The following is a 14298-nucleotide window of genomic DNA, read 5'->3' as shown; positions in this document are numbered from 1 at the left end:
GTCCTGTAATCCTCTTGTATTTAATTTTCCAATTCATTCTCCATTTTTGGAAAATTTTCTGATATTATTTTATTGAACAGATTGTTGATTCATTTGTTTTGGAACTCTATGCCTTCCCATATCCCAATAAGTCCTTTCATTTGGTCTTATTATATTATCCCATAATTTTTGAATATTCTACTCATGGGTTCTTACTATTTTCACTGTGTGGTCTACATTCTTTTCAAGATTATATATTTTGTCTTTATTGTCTTTCTGTTGAGCTTTTAATTTTGTTTATTGTTTCTTTTATATATTTTTCAAGAATTTCTGGGTTTTTTTTTGTTTTGTTTTCAGAAGTTCCAACTCCTATTAAAGTAATCTTTTGCTTTCAGTCTTGACTTATGTAGATGTTTATTGAAATGATCTTTTGTTTCTGTATTTTCTCTTACATTATCGTTTAATTCAGAGAATATTTTAATTATGTACATCTTGAACTCATTCTCTCTCATTTTTTCTGTTGTGCTGGCCTTGGATTCTAATAATGTAATATCTTGGTTTGTTTAGGGCACTCTCTTCCCTTGCTTTTTCGTGATATTCTTGTGTCTTCCCTTGTGACACTGTGCATCTGAAGTGTAATAGTGTCTGAAGGCTTATAGTGTTCCTTCGGGTTTCCAATACCTCTCCTTCATGGAGGGAACAATGCAAACAGACCCCAATACAAAGAATACACAGCCTTAAACCAGATAGCTGCTATTAAGACATTTACAGTTTTGTCACAATAAACAAAAATGGTAAGTTCAAATATTATCTATAATAAAAACAGTAGGTTTGCAAAAGGATCTACAGATTCTGATGGAGGACAAAGAACCATGGATGAGGTGTAGTATGAGATGCTTAGAAGGAAGGAGGTAAGGATATAGAGTTATTAGATCTTAGAAAGCATGAAACATATTTTGTGTTCATTGTCTGAGGTACTGCCTTCCAAGTAATCTAAAGTGTTGGTGATGCTTTCTATTGAGCTTTTAATTTGGTTTATTGTTTCTTTCATTTCATGAATTTCTGTTTGATTTTATTTTCAGAACCTCTATCTCATTATTGAAGTAATATTCTCTGTCATTTCTTCTATTGTGCTGGCCATGGATTCTAATAATGTAATATTTTGTTTTTAGGGAGCACTATCTTTCCTTTTTTATGGATTGTTCTTGTGTCTTCCTTTCTAGCACAAAAGAAGTTAGTTAAAAGCAGAAGAATATAGAAAAATAATTTGGGGGAAACAAGTAAGTGGGAAGACAGTAGAGTACTAAAAATAAATAAACATAAATATTTTAAAACATTTAAAAATATAAACATAGGAGATAAAAGAATATAGAACACCATTGCAGTATACTATTTTGATATCCCAGTATTCAGTAGCCTAATTCATGAAAAGTATTTTGTTTCAGAAATTTTGGGGATATTAGGGCAGGAGGAAAAAAATCTCAAAGGAAGATACTAAGATTGTTTTTGTTGGAGATCAGTATCTTTCCAGCTTCCCTTCTCATCCAATAGGTGGGGTTGTCTGTTCCTTGCTGGTTTCTCCACACTCAGGATGGTGAAACTTATTAAGGTGGGAGGATTGCTTTTGGGGGTATGGCTCCTGGTAGGGTATAGCACTTGCCCATCCCTGATAGAACACTACACCCCAAGGATCTCCTTTAGGACCACTCTTGTGATGTGGGCGCCTGATCTTATCTCCTTATATTGCCTGTAGACCTCATAATTCCTGGTCTCTAATTATGTCTCTAAACTGTATCTTTCTTACTCCTACCCTTTCTACTTCCCAATCATGAACTTTTCTCTCCAGAGGTCTTGTGGACCGTGTTCTGGGGGCTGCACACATGTTAAGGAGAGATGTTTTATACTGGACAGTTCAGGACCCAGTTTTGTGAGCTACAGGATCAGCCTCATAGCTGAAAGCACTGTGACAGATTAGCAGCTGCCAATGAGAGGGGAGTTGAGGATTTTGGTACCTTTATATTGCTTCTAAGCCCTAGCCAGTGTTCCAAGCTGGGAGTTTACACAGGCAAATATGGTGATTAAGGTGTCCCAGGATGCAGGTGGTTGCTTTCAGCAGTAGGGTGTCAGGTCAGGTGGGGCTGGGCAGTAACATTGAGCAGCATGTTCAGAGATGCAGCTCTGTGGCAGTATTCTGACTGGCAGCTGTCTCCAGACAACAACTCCGCTTGCAGTGTTCCAAGATGGAGGCAACCAGGGGATCCTGACATTAGTAGACAGGGGTCCACACAGGAGTAGTGGCCAGAGTTCCTGCCCATGGGCTGTGGCCAGGTGTTTTGCATGGGTGCTAATGCAGGTGGTCCTACTTGGTCACCCAGAGGTGCTCTATAGACAAGTAGCTGGGAGTCCTGCACTGACACTGAGGCCTAGATGTGACACATGGCAGATATGATTCCTTCCTAATTAGTTTTTTGACAAGACTAAACTATAACAACAATTGAGTAAATTTTTTGCAATAAAAGCCTGCCAATGAGAATTAAATTATTTTTCCTTTGAGACATTTTATTTATTTGAGTTCAAAATTAGTGCTACCTCTGAAAGCCAATTGTACATATTCATGTTTTAATGATGATCCATAAAGAACTTGTGCATATTTAATCTTTGCAATTGTCTTTTTACACAGGTAGGTAATACTAAAAACTGATATTAATTCATGAGCATACAGAGCAGGGAGGAAGAGCATGAAAAGAAGATTAACATTAAACAGTGACGAGAGGTGGGAGGGAATGGGAGAGAGAAGGGAAATTGCATGGAAATGGAAGGAGACCCTCATCATTATACAAAATTACATATAAGAGGAGCTGAAGGGAAAGGGGGGGAACAAGGGAGAGAAATGAAGTACAGTAGATGGGGTAGAGAGAGAAGATGGAAGGGGAAGGGAGGGGAGGGGAGGGGGAATAGTAGAGGATAAGAAAGACGGCAGAGTACAACAGACACTAGTATGTAAAAACGTGGATGTGTAACCGACGTGATTCTGCAATCTGTATACAGGGGAAAAATGGGAGTTCATAACCCACTTGAATCAAATGTATGAAATATGATATGTCAAGAGCTATGTAATGTTTTGAAGAACTAATAAAAAAAGAATTCTATTAGAGTTTTCTCTAGATATTAGGTTACACAAAAGCTCCTGGATTGCAAAGCAGCATATTATTTGCATAAGAACAGACACATTGATCAATGGAACCAAAAAGAGCTCAGAAATTAATCAATGCATCAACAGTTAACTGATCTTTTCAAATATGCCAAGAACACACATTAGTTTAAAAAAAAGGAAAAAAAGAAAACAAATTATTCAATAAATGATGCTGAGAAAATTAGATGTTTACATGTAGAAGAATGAAACCAGATTTCTGACTCCTATCACACAAAAATATCAATTCAAAATGAATTACAGACATAAATGTAATACCTAAGACTAGGAAGTTTGTAGAGGAAAACATACATGAAATCCTTAAATATGGGGTTGGGGCTTTAGCACAGTGGTAGAGTGCTTGCCTAGCATGCATGAGGCACTGGGTTTGATCCTTAGCGCCACATAAAAATAAACAAATAAAATAAAGGCATTATGTCCTTATACACTACAAAACAAATTTAAGAAAGAAATATTTAAATATGATGGACAGGACAAGAAGTTTTTTAGATATGATCCTCAAAGCACAGGCAACAAAAGCAAAACTAGACAAACAGCATTGCATCAAACTTTAAAGTTTCAGCACAGCAAATGGAGCAATCAACAGCCTAAAGACAACTTACAGAATGGGAGAAACTCTTCTCAAGCTATTCACTGGGCAAGGGGCTGATGTCTATACCACATTAGGAACTCCAACAACTCAAGAGCAAAGCAAACAAACAAATAACACAAACCGAAATAAAAACTGGTAATAGATTTTATTATGGTTTGGGTGTTGTCTGTCTCTCCAGAGGTTCTTCCATTAGGAACTTGGCTGTAGTATTGGGAGGTGGTGGACCCTTTAAGTTGTGAGGTGTAGTAGGATGTCGTTAGCTCACTGGGAACCTATCCCTGGAAGGGAATATTGGTCACCCTTGAGTGAATTCTCACAAGAGTCAAAATGCTTTTTGTTGAAAATTTGTGTGGTATTAAGGTTCTTGCCTTTTGCATGAACATTAGACAGTACAGGAATTATATAAAGCAGCTGACATTGCTTGTTATTCAAAAAACATTATTTGTCATCTGAGTGAGTTTGATGTATTATAAGGTTCATCCCTCAGTGATTTGACTTGTAATTTTAGGCTGAACTCATAAAGAAACATTATAGAGTTAAAAGCACAATCTAATTTCCAAGCCATTCTTTGTATGATATTAGAGGATATTCTTTACATTCAGAAAAACTTTAATCCTTCCTCTGACTTCAAAATAATTGTAATAAAATTTACCATGGATTATATTTGAAATTTTAAAATTCTTAATAAGACAAAAATCACTATACAAGAATTAGACAATATTAATAGCCTCATATATCTACTAAAAATATAGTTTGTAGGTAAAACAATACTAATTCTATCTTTAAAAAAACAATGAAAATAAAATAAAAACTACAGCGGCACATAGATTGACTGATGAATTCTATGAGAAAAAAAAAAAACCCAAAACATCATGACCAAGTTTGTGTTATTGTAGAATTATAAGGGTGTTTCAACATTTAAAAAGTCATCACTGTACTTTTCCATAGTTGGAGAGTAAAAAGAAAGAAAATAGATTATCTCAATAGATCAGAAAATTATAGCTTCTGTTTTTTAAATACTAATTTTATTTTTTCTAATTGGCATGTATTTGTGCTCATTTATGGAGTACAGTATTGTAACTCCATAAAGATATATATATATATATATATATATATATATATATATATATATATACACCGTATAACAATCAAATTAGTCAGTTAGTATTTATGTATTGGGTCCTACAAATCCTTGTTCTCTAGCTATATTGGAATAAGTACCTAATTGCCATAGACTGCATAGACTACAGTTCTCCTATCTCACTACAGGACATTAGAGCTACTCCCCCAGTATAGTTCATAACTTAGTTGTTCCCCCACAGCTCATGTGTTGAAGACTTGCACTTTAGTAGATGGAGGGGTGGAGAGGTGGCTATTGGGATGGTGGCTTTGGGAGGTAGAACCTAGTTGAAAGCTATTAGGTCACTGGGACTGTGCTCCTAAAGTAGATATTGGGAACCCAACTCATTTCTATCACTTTCTGCTCACAGTCACCAAGAGATGAGCAGCTTTGCTCTACCAAGCACTCCCTGCCATGGTGAACTGCCTTGCTGACAAAGCAACAGGAACAAGCAACCATGGTAAAATTGTCAGTCAAAATAGACATTTTACCCCCTTAAATTGATTTTCTCAATATATTTTCACAATTACAGAAAGATGACCAAATATCCCCTTCCTAACCTTTAGTGACTTCTACACTCTCTACTGCTATATGATTAACTATTTTTGGTTTTTGGTTTCCACAAATGAGTGAAAACATTCACAAGTTGTCTTTCTTATTCCAGTAATTTCCTGACTTATTTCACATAACATCATTTTCTCTACTTGTTGAAAATGACCAGAATTCATTCTTTTTATGGCTGAATAATATTCCATTGTGTATATATGCATCTTTTTCTTAAGGTTTTTTCTTTTTATTTCCTTATTTTTAAAAGTCACTAAGTGATTTTGGGTTTTGATTGGTATATTATGGAAAGCCTGAGGAAAATAACAAAATGGAACTTCCCACCAATGCCAGTACCTATCTTTTTAGGGTTATAAATAAAGAAGTTCTTAATATTTTTGTTATCCACTTTTCTTTGTAACATAAATCAAAGCCATTAACTTGAATTTGAGATGTATACACAATACATACACAATAGTGTGTGAAATACTTTATATAAATAATTACAACATTTTCAAGTACTAGAAACAATATCTGTGCTGATTTATTTGGACTGTATGGAAGAAGAAGGGATCAACCTTCAACTACAGAGGGTTATACTGATAACAAAGCTCTTAATGTCAAAAATATATTCATTTCAATTTTTATTTGTTGCAGGCTACACCATGTCCTGAATAGATTCATTATGGGGAAACTGTCAATCACAGCTTTACTATCTTACTTTGGAAGGAAATAAGAGAAAATAAATTGGAAGGTAAGACTTCATCTTTGTTTTCAAATAAGTGATGTTGATTTTTCTTTCTGTCAAAAAATTTAAATCAACTTATATTAAATATATCTACCAAAAAATTTAGATCAGTTTATGATAAATATATCTAAACCATTAGATAAATATCTTTAATTTTGTTTGTTGGTGGAGATTGAACCCAAGGCCTTGTGCATGTGGGGCAAGCACTCTACCAACTGAGCTATATCCTCAGCCCAGATAAATACATCTAAGCCATTCATCTATATATATTTATCAACTTCTAATAAGAGTCCCCATTGACATGGTGATTCTTGAATGGATGATATCACAGACAAAGATGAGAAGATCTCTACTATCCTATTTCCAAAGCCTTTTTTTGTGCAGTGCTGGTATTGAACCCAGAACCTTGTGCATGCAAGGTAAGCACTCTACCAGCTAACTTATATACCCAGCCCTTTCCATAGACTCTTTATCAATAAAAGGCTGGGCTTTACCAACGGGCTGCAGAAGTTAATAGTTTAGATATATTTATTTAAACTGATCTAAACCTTTTCAAAAGGAAGAAAAGTTAACCTCACTTTTTTTCAAAAAGTGAGAGATTTTTGCTACAGCCATGAATTCTTTAACATCTTGATTATTAACAAAAATTAATAATCCTAGTTTTTTTAGGTTTTGATGCACTGAACATTTTTATGGCGTTCTTCTCTAGTTATAGAAGCCCTCTTTATGTCCACAACAGCTATTACAAACTCTATGTTAGCATAATAAGTGCTCCAGGGAAAATGAATTGATCATCTGGTCATCAATATCCAACATTGTTAATGTGTATTTTTCACCATCCTCTCTTCTACATTACATTTTATGGTATTATTTACAACTTAATTCACAGAAAATTTGTAAAGAATATTGGTTTTCTCTGCATTATCCAACTCAACAATGATAACTTTGTGCTCTTGGAAATTAACTCATCTCCATGTCTGAGTGAACAGAATTCTCATTCTTGGGCAGTGGACCCTCTCCGGCCACCCAAGTTGCCTGTCTTCCTCTGGCTTAGGCTGGGGTTCAGGAAGAGACACCTCTGGTTTTCTGCTTCAGTCTGGGTGCAACCTGCTTCTAGGGAACTGGAGGGAGGCAAAAGCCCAGGCCCCCTTGCTGCTGGCCAGGCCCCATCTGTGGCATTCACCTGATTCAGAGACATCCTACCACATTGTTTGTATTGTGAGCCTCATAGACCACCACACTCCCCCAGATCCCCTCATTTAAAATTCCATTCAAATGATTATCTTTGAATCTTGCTAAGTCCATAACTTGTCTTTGTGAATAGTGTTGCAGTAAACATAAGCACGCAGATGTCTCATTGATAGAATGATATCCTTACCTTTGGATATATAAACCTATTGGTGAGATTACTGGATCATGGTATAATTCTACTTTTAGTTTTTTGAGCACTCACCATGCTATTTTTCACAATGGCTATACTAGTTAATATTCCCATCAACAGTGTATGAAACTTAACCCTTCTCTGGATCTTGGCTAGCATTTGTAATTTTTGTCTTTTTGATAATATCCACTTTAACTGGGATGAGATGATATCTTATTATAGTTTTGATTTGCATTTCCTCAGTGACTAGTGATGGCCATTCGAGAAACATCTATTCAAATCATTTTCGTATTTTAAAATCAGTTTTTCTTTGTTATTGAATGGTTATCACCCAATCATCACTGTTGGGTGTGCAGGAGATTCCCTGCTGAAGTTAAGTTTCCCTCTTGAGTAATCCCTTACCCCTCTCCCTCCTCTCTGAAGGGTGAAGGGCGCCAAGCCAGAGAGTGCCAAATTCAAATGTTTTCTCTTACAATCCCCATGGGTCACAGTGTCAGCTAGCAGTTCCTGAGTCACCCTGCCAATCAGCACTGGCCATGTCTCCTACACAACCCTTCTTAAGACGAAGCTTGCAAGCTCTTTTTTTCTCTCCTCTCTCTACTCTCTTTCTCACTCTCTCTGCTCTCTTCCTCTTCTTTCTGCTCTCTTCCTCTCTGCCCACCTCCCCTCCTCTCTCTGCTCTCTGCCTCTACTTTTCTTTCCCTTTGGGCAGACCCCAATAAATCTCTGGGTTGAATCTCCCTCTGGGGTGAGTTACACACCTTTCAATCACCACTTTTCTGATGAATAGTTTATAAATATTTTCTCCCATTCTGTAGGTTGCCTTGACTCTGTTGACTGATTCCTTTGTTGTGCAGAAACTTCTTGGTTTGATATTATCCTGTCTAGTTTTGTATTTACTGTCGGTGCATTGGGAGGTTCTACCCCAAATTTTTTTTTTTTAATTTCAATATCTTGAAGTGTTTTCCTTAAGACTTCTTTTAGTAGTTTAGTTTCATAGTTTCAGCACTTACATTTAGATACTTGATCCACTTTTAGTTGATTTTTGTGTACAATGAGTCGTAGAGGTGTAGTTTCATTCTTCTATGTGTGTATATCCAATTTCTCCAGCATGATTTGTTGAAGCAATGGTCTTTTCTTCAAGGTATGTTCTTGGTTCCTTTGTAAAACATCAGATGTCTCTAAATATGAGAATTAATTTCTGGATTTTCTGTTCTGTTTCAGTGCTGTGTGTTTCTGTTTTTATTCCAGTACCATGCTCTTTTGATCACTATGGCTTTGCAATTTGTATTGAGATAATGTGTTGTATGAATTTTTATTTTACTGTATCAAAAGTATCAGGAGAATAAAAATAAGAAGTTTAAGAATTTTTGTTATTTTGGCAAATAAACGTTGGTATTTCATTTTAGTGTATATTTATTTGATCACAAATTTAGAAATCTTTTCTTCTACATATTTTTATATGACTTTTTCTGTCTGAGAATTATTTGCTCTTGCTTTTGCCCATTTTTGTATGGAAGTATCATTTTATTCCTAATTATATATGAAATACATATAAAAATGTATATGTTGAAGTCATAAATCATATCAATAGTGATTTAGTATCTGATAATAATTATAATATTTTTAAGTGATTCATATTAGTTGTTTAAAGTGTGAAGTCAGAAAGAATCCAGGGGAAAAACAATAAAATATTATCATAAATAGAGTCATTGCAAATATTTTTGTAAATTTATTCCCAGATATCTAATTAATATTATTATAGAATATTTCAATTGATAAGTGTTTTTGGTGCCAAAAATTCATATATTAAGTGTTTATTCATACACAAGCATGTTTTTTGGAATTATTATGATTTGTGGTGGCATTTACTCTTTAGATCTCTGAAACTTGATAAAATGTAGCACATGATTCATGATATATGAGCCAACCTCATTGTTACTCCAATTGCTTTTCTTGCTTTCAAATTTTATCTTTTTTATTTTTATCAAATTTTATTTTGTGACATACAAAATTATATGTATTTATTTTGTGCAGCATGTTGTTTTGCAGTACATGTGCATTGTGTAATGGTTAAATGTAGATTATTAACCTATGAATTACCTCACACAGTCATCATTTCTTTTGGTGATAGCACTCAGCCATCCTTTAAGCATTTTTCAATAATAAAATATGATGTCATTAACTATAGTCAATATGTTGCACAATAGATCTCTTTTACTTACTTCTATTATCTAGTTGTAATTTTGAATCTTTTGATCATCTTCCATTCACTCCCCCTACCCAAGTGCCCTAGTCTCTAGAGATCACCATTCTACTGTATTTTGAGATCAAAATTTTCAGATTTCACATATGAGTGAGTTATGTGGTATTTATCATTTTCTGTTTGTACTTCCTACATCCCTTAAAATAAATTCCTCCCCGTCCATTTTTGTTATTTCAAATGGCAGAATGTTCTTCATTTATATGGTTGAGTAGTGTTACATTTCGTGTAATATAATATACTTTCTTAAACTATTCATCCTTTGAAGGACACTGAGGTGTGCTACAATTAACATGGAAGTGCAGGTATCTCTTTGGCATATAAACTCTCTTGGATGTATACCAAGTAATGGGATTGATGGATCATGGAAAAAAAGGCTTCTTTTTCTATTATTAATTTCAAGATCAACTTCAAACTGTTTTTGCAATGTCTTTCTTCAAACGAACAATTGTTTGGTGAAATTACATAAACTCATAAATTATTTTGAGAAAATTTATATATTGAGTGATTTTAGGTAGCATCCATTTGTCCATTAAATTTTTGACTAGTTTTATTGGCCTAAAGAAGAATCTTGACTTTTTAATTCCTTATTTTTTTCTTTCCTGAATCAACTCTTGGAAAGTTGTTAAAACTGTGTTACTTCTGTGGAAGTATCTTCCTGCTTTACTTTTCTTGAATATTTTGTGCTGGGAAGAAGAAGAAAAAAAGAAGCAAAGATGTAGAATAAGTGCACACATCCTCCATGCTAGATGATGAGCTTTGTATCAAGTTCTACATGATATTGTTCTATCTCAAGACTCCCTAGACACCATTGTGCTGGGAAAGGCCTTGATATCTAGGAATGCCTGGGAAGACAGATTTGAGTATTGCTACTCTTACCCTTGTCAATTTAGACATTTGGTCAATGACATTTTTTTGGGGGGGGGAATATCAAAGGGAAATTAAAAATTTCTGAGGGCACTTTTTCATTTTTCCTCATTTCAAATTCTGTCAGCCCATATATTCAGTTTCTCTCTCTCCTTAAAATTTTCACTATATAAGCTATTAAATTAGATTAAATCTTATAGAATCCACTTCCTTTAGATATAGTGTTATCTTTGTAAGTAAGGTTGTTCTGTTTTAGTCCCACAATCCTTCCTGAATGATGCAGTAATCAAGTTTGTATCTTTGAGGCATGCTCATTTCCTCCCCATAATATATTGAGCACTCATTGGACTGATGCCTGATAATACCACAAGTATGCGAATTAAGTATTTGAGCCTTCATATATTTACAAGAAAACACCAGCACTGTGCTTTCCATAGGGCAAAAAGTGTGTGCCCTTCACAGTAGGGCTAATTGTGACCCTTTCACTGCTAAAGAACTGGTGCAAGTTGGTCTGTGTGTCTAGAATCCCACGAGGAGAGATACAGCTTTGTGGGTAGAGGAGAGCTGCCACTGAATAAAAGACATGGGGTTAAACAGAAATAGCTCAGATCTGAGCCTATGTGTAGGAAAGATGGCTGAAAATGGTCATTAGCTTCCTCATAAGAGATCTATAGAACATAGCCACTTCCTACTCAGGTGATGATCATGGCATCTGCTTACTTATTTTCCACATCCTGGAGGGTGTTAACAAGAGGCTGATTCCTGGTTTCTGGAAGGGGCAAGATAACAAGGCCAGCAAGGAGGGTGATGACTCCATAGATGATCCAGGGCAGATGGAGAGAATACCCCAGGAAGGTCATCAGGAGAGGAGCCAGTATTGCCCCTGATCTCTGGAATCCTGAAATGATGCCTGCAAGTGTGGACCTTAGGATGACAATAACAAAACAAAGAAAATCTTGTACAAATCTGTATATATGTTTTCACTTCTCAACCCTATTTCATTTTGGGAGACAATACAGCATAGTTATAGAATGCATGGACTTTGATAATGCATTGTGACATTGACCACTATTGATTTCTAATTAATCAGTTTTATCATAATTAAAATAAGAATATTCATAGCATCAATCCTGTAGAGTGGCTCTTCAGATTAAGTGAAAAACTGCAGTAAAAGACTTGGCACATTACAAGGCACAAAGTTTGTTTTAAATAATTGTGAATTATTTTTTGCTTTTAAAATTTGTATTACAATTCATGTCTTGGACACATAAGCAACCTCAATTTTATCTTTGCAGTAAGTGTTAATTAGTTCAGAATGTCCTGTTTGGAAAGCAGTCAGAAGGTCCTTTAGCACTTGTACCTGAATACAGTGGGGAGAAGCTCAATTTGGTGGAGAGTAGAACCAGTGCGGGCAGCAGAAACACATCCAATTCCCAAAGTTGCTAAAACCACACGCAGAGTCTGCATTTCTGGAGAGAAGAGACCATGGAGAATAAAAAAATCTTGGTTGAAGAAATCTGTCTTTCCCTAACTAATTGTGGGGTGATTCTGTTGTAGGGTTTGCAGGTGAGAAACAAATGACAGACAAAATGCAACCCCTCAGAGATGACGGAGAGGTTGATGAGCTGCTGAATGCTGGGCTGAAACACTGAACCAAAGGATCTAAATCTTTTGCTTCAATTTTCTCTGCACATTTGAGTATTGCTCATAATAGTGGGAAAAGAGAAATCAGGAAATATTTGTTTTATTAATTCCATCATTTTTTCAGGGAATTTTCTGAAGGGCCTAGAACTATATGTGAACAAAAAACTGAGGAGTTTATAACCCACGTCTTGAAAGACTTATAACTAAGAGTCTGGAAACAATGTGTAATGTGGGGCAGGTCTTCCTCCACATAGTGACAAAGGGATTGGACAATGTGAATAGAGGTGAGTTCTAGGCAATAATTCAGGATTTCAAAGGCCTGACATTAGAAATTCTATACAGAAATTTATAATGCCATCCTGGATATTAATCACATACTTTTGAATTACAGAATTAACAGAGGTTAAACAGATTATTTTTAATTCACTAAAATAATCAAAATAGGACTGTAAAAGAATACAGATTGTTCTCCTGTAAGGCAGGAAACTTCTATTGGGGAGAAGAATGGAGACTTCCAGTCAGAAATCCTACAAAATATGTTCCTGCTCTGGGAACACGATGGAGCATGGTGACCACTGAAATTCCCACAATCATTAATGAGATCATTTGGGTAAGTTAGTAAAATAGGTTGAGTTGTATTCTTAATCTGTTTCTAGTGTTTTTCCTAGTGCATTATTGCTATACATTATAGTGGGGTTCATTTTGATTCATTCATAAGTGCATATGACATAATTTGTTCCATTTCAACCCCTAGTACTTCCCCTTTCACTCTCTTCCTCCATCTCCCTGATCCTCTATTCTACTGATTTTCCTTTCATTTATTTATTGTTTTTAATTGATGCATTATGATTACACATAAAAGTAGAAGTCATTATTCTTTTCTTCTCTAAGGACAAATTACAAAGCCCATTAGAAGACATATTAAGATTAAATGATTCCCTTACTCCTGCTGTGCTCTTGCTTTCTGTCTAAAGACAAGGGACTTTTATTTCACTGCATTCAAGAAGCCTTCCCTAAAAATGTATTGAGTTAGGGAGGCCTTAAAAATCAGGAAGAGTCCCAAGGAGAGTATCACAAGCCCACTTGGAGATGCAATTGCAAGGCCTACTCCCTCCAGGATTGTTTTGAAAAGTGTCATTAGCCAGAGGCATGTGGTTAGCTCCTCTTCTAAAGACACTGTTTGTACCATTGGCTGATATTCAGTTTCATCTTGGATGTGGTCAGGGCAGCTTTGTGTCTGAACCATACCTTAAGGACATAGGCACAGTTGGAGCCTAAGTCCTGCCAAGTGCTTGCCATAATCCATTTCAAATCTTCATATTAACTGCAAAGAATCCTTGGCTTTTAATGACATTCTTGTGCATCAGGCAGGTAAGATGATGTAATTCCTAAGGAATGAGGGAAACACTTTCTTTCCCCAAACCTTGGTTTCTCTCACCTTGGGGCAAAAATGTGTTGACCAGAATGGAAATTCCTGCCAGGAATGAGAACAATATCTGGTTTGTCCGATGACCCATGTAATTCAGAGTCCAAAGGGAAACAAATCTGGCTGTGAGCGTGATGGCTCCAAAGAGAACCTGGAACAGGAAGATATTGCTCCCCAGGTGCTGCAGGTTGAGGATGAGGCCATAAAAGGATACAGCACTTGAAAATCTGAAGTGAAAGGAGAAGAGACATCTAATAACATTTAGAGCCTAAGGAACATTCCGTAAGATTTTGATGGAGATTCTACATGATGATTATACTGGCCCAAGATGGCAACTGTTCAATGATAATTATAGAATGGAATAATAGAAAAAAATGTTTTTAAGGCAGTGATCTTAAATTACCATAAAATTACCATGAGCTCTTTATTGCTATAATTTTTACTGAGGCCATAAAATAATATATAGCAAATACACAAATATTCCAGTAAAAGTTAATTTTTGAACTGCTTAATTCTAGGCAGAA

The 14298-nt window shown here is 35.5% G+C and overlaps 1 protein-coding gene across 1 annotated transcript in view; it reads right to left on the bottom strand.

Annotated features, from left to right (window-relative positions):
• Positions 1 to 10462: 10462 nt before the first annotated feature.
• Positions 10463 to 14298, bottom strand: part of LOC144254482 (steroid transmembrane transporter SLC22A24-like) — a 38795-nt gene continuing 34959 nt past the window's right edge. The window contains exons 7-10 of the mRNA XM_077797693.1: positions 13787 to 14001; positions 12065 to 12173; positions 11425 to 11628; positions 10463 to 10523 (exon numbers count right to left, since the gene is read on the bottom strand). Of these exons, the coding sequence (XP_077653819.1) occupies positions 10463 to 10523; positions 11425 to 11628; positions 12065 to 12173; positions 13787 to 14001 (589 nt within the window). The remainder of the gene's footprint in view (positions 10524 to 11424; positions 11629 to 12064; positions 12174 to 13786; positions 14002 to 14298) is intronic.

This window comes from Urocitellus parryii, chromosome 4, assembly GCF_045843805.1.
Source record: "Urocitellus parryii isolate mUroPar1 chromosome 4, mUroPar1.hap1, whole genome shotgun sequence".
In the NCBI taxonomy this organism is placed as follows: domain Eukaryota; kingdom Metazoa; phylum Chordata; class Mammalia; order Rodentia; family Sciuridae; genus Urocitellus; species Urocitellus parryii.
Note: the sequence above shows the minus strand (reverse complement) of the source record. Positions and strands in the feature narration are given on the sequence as shown.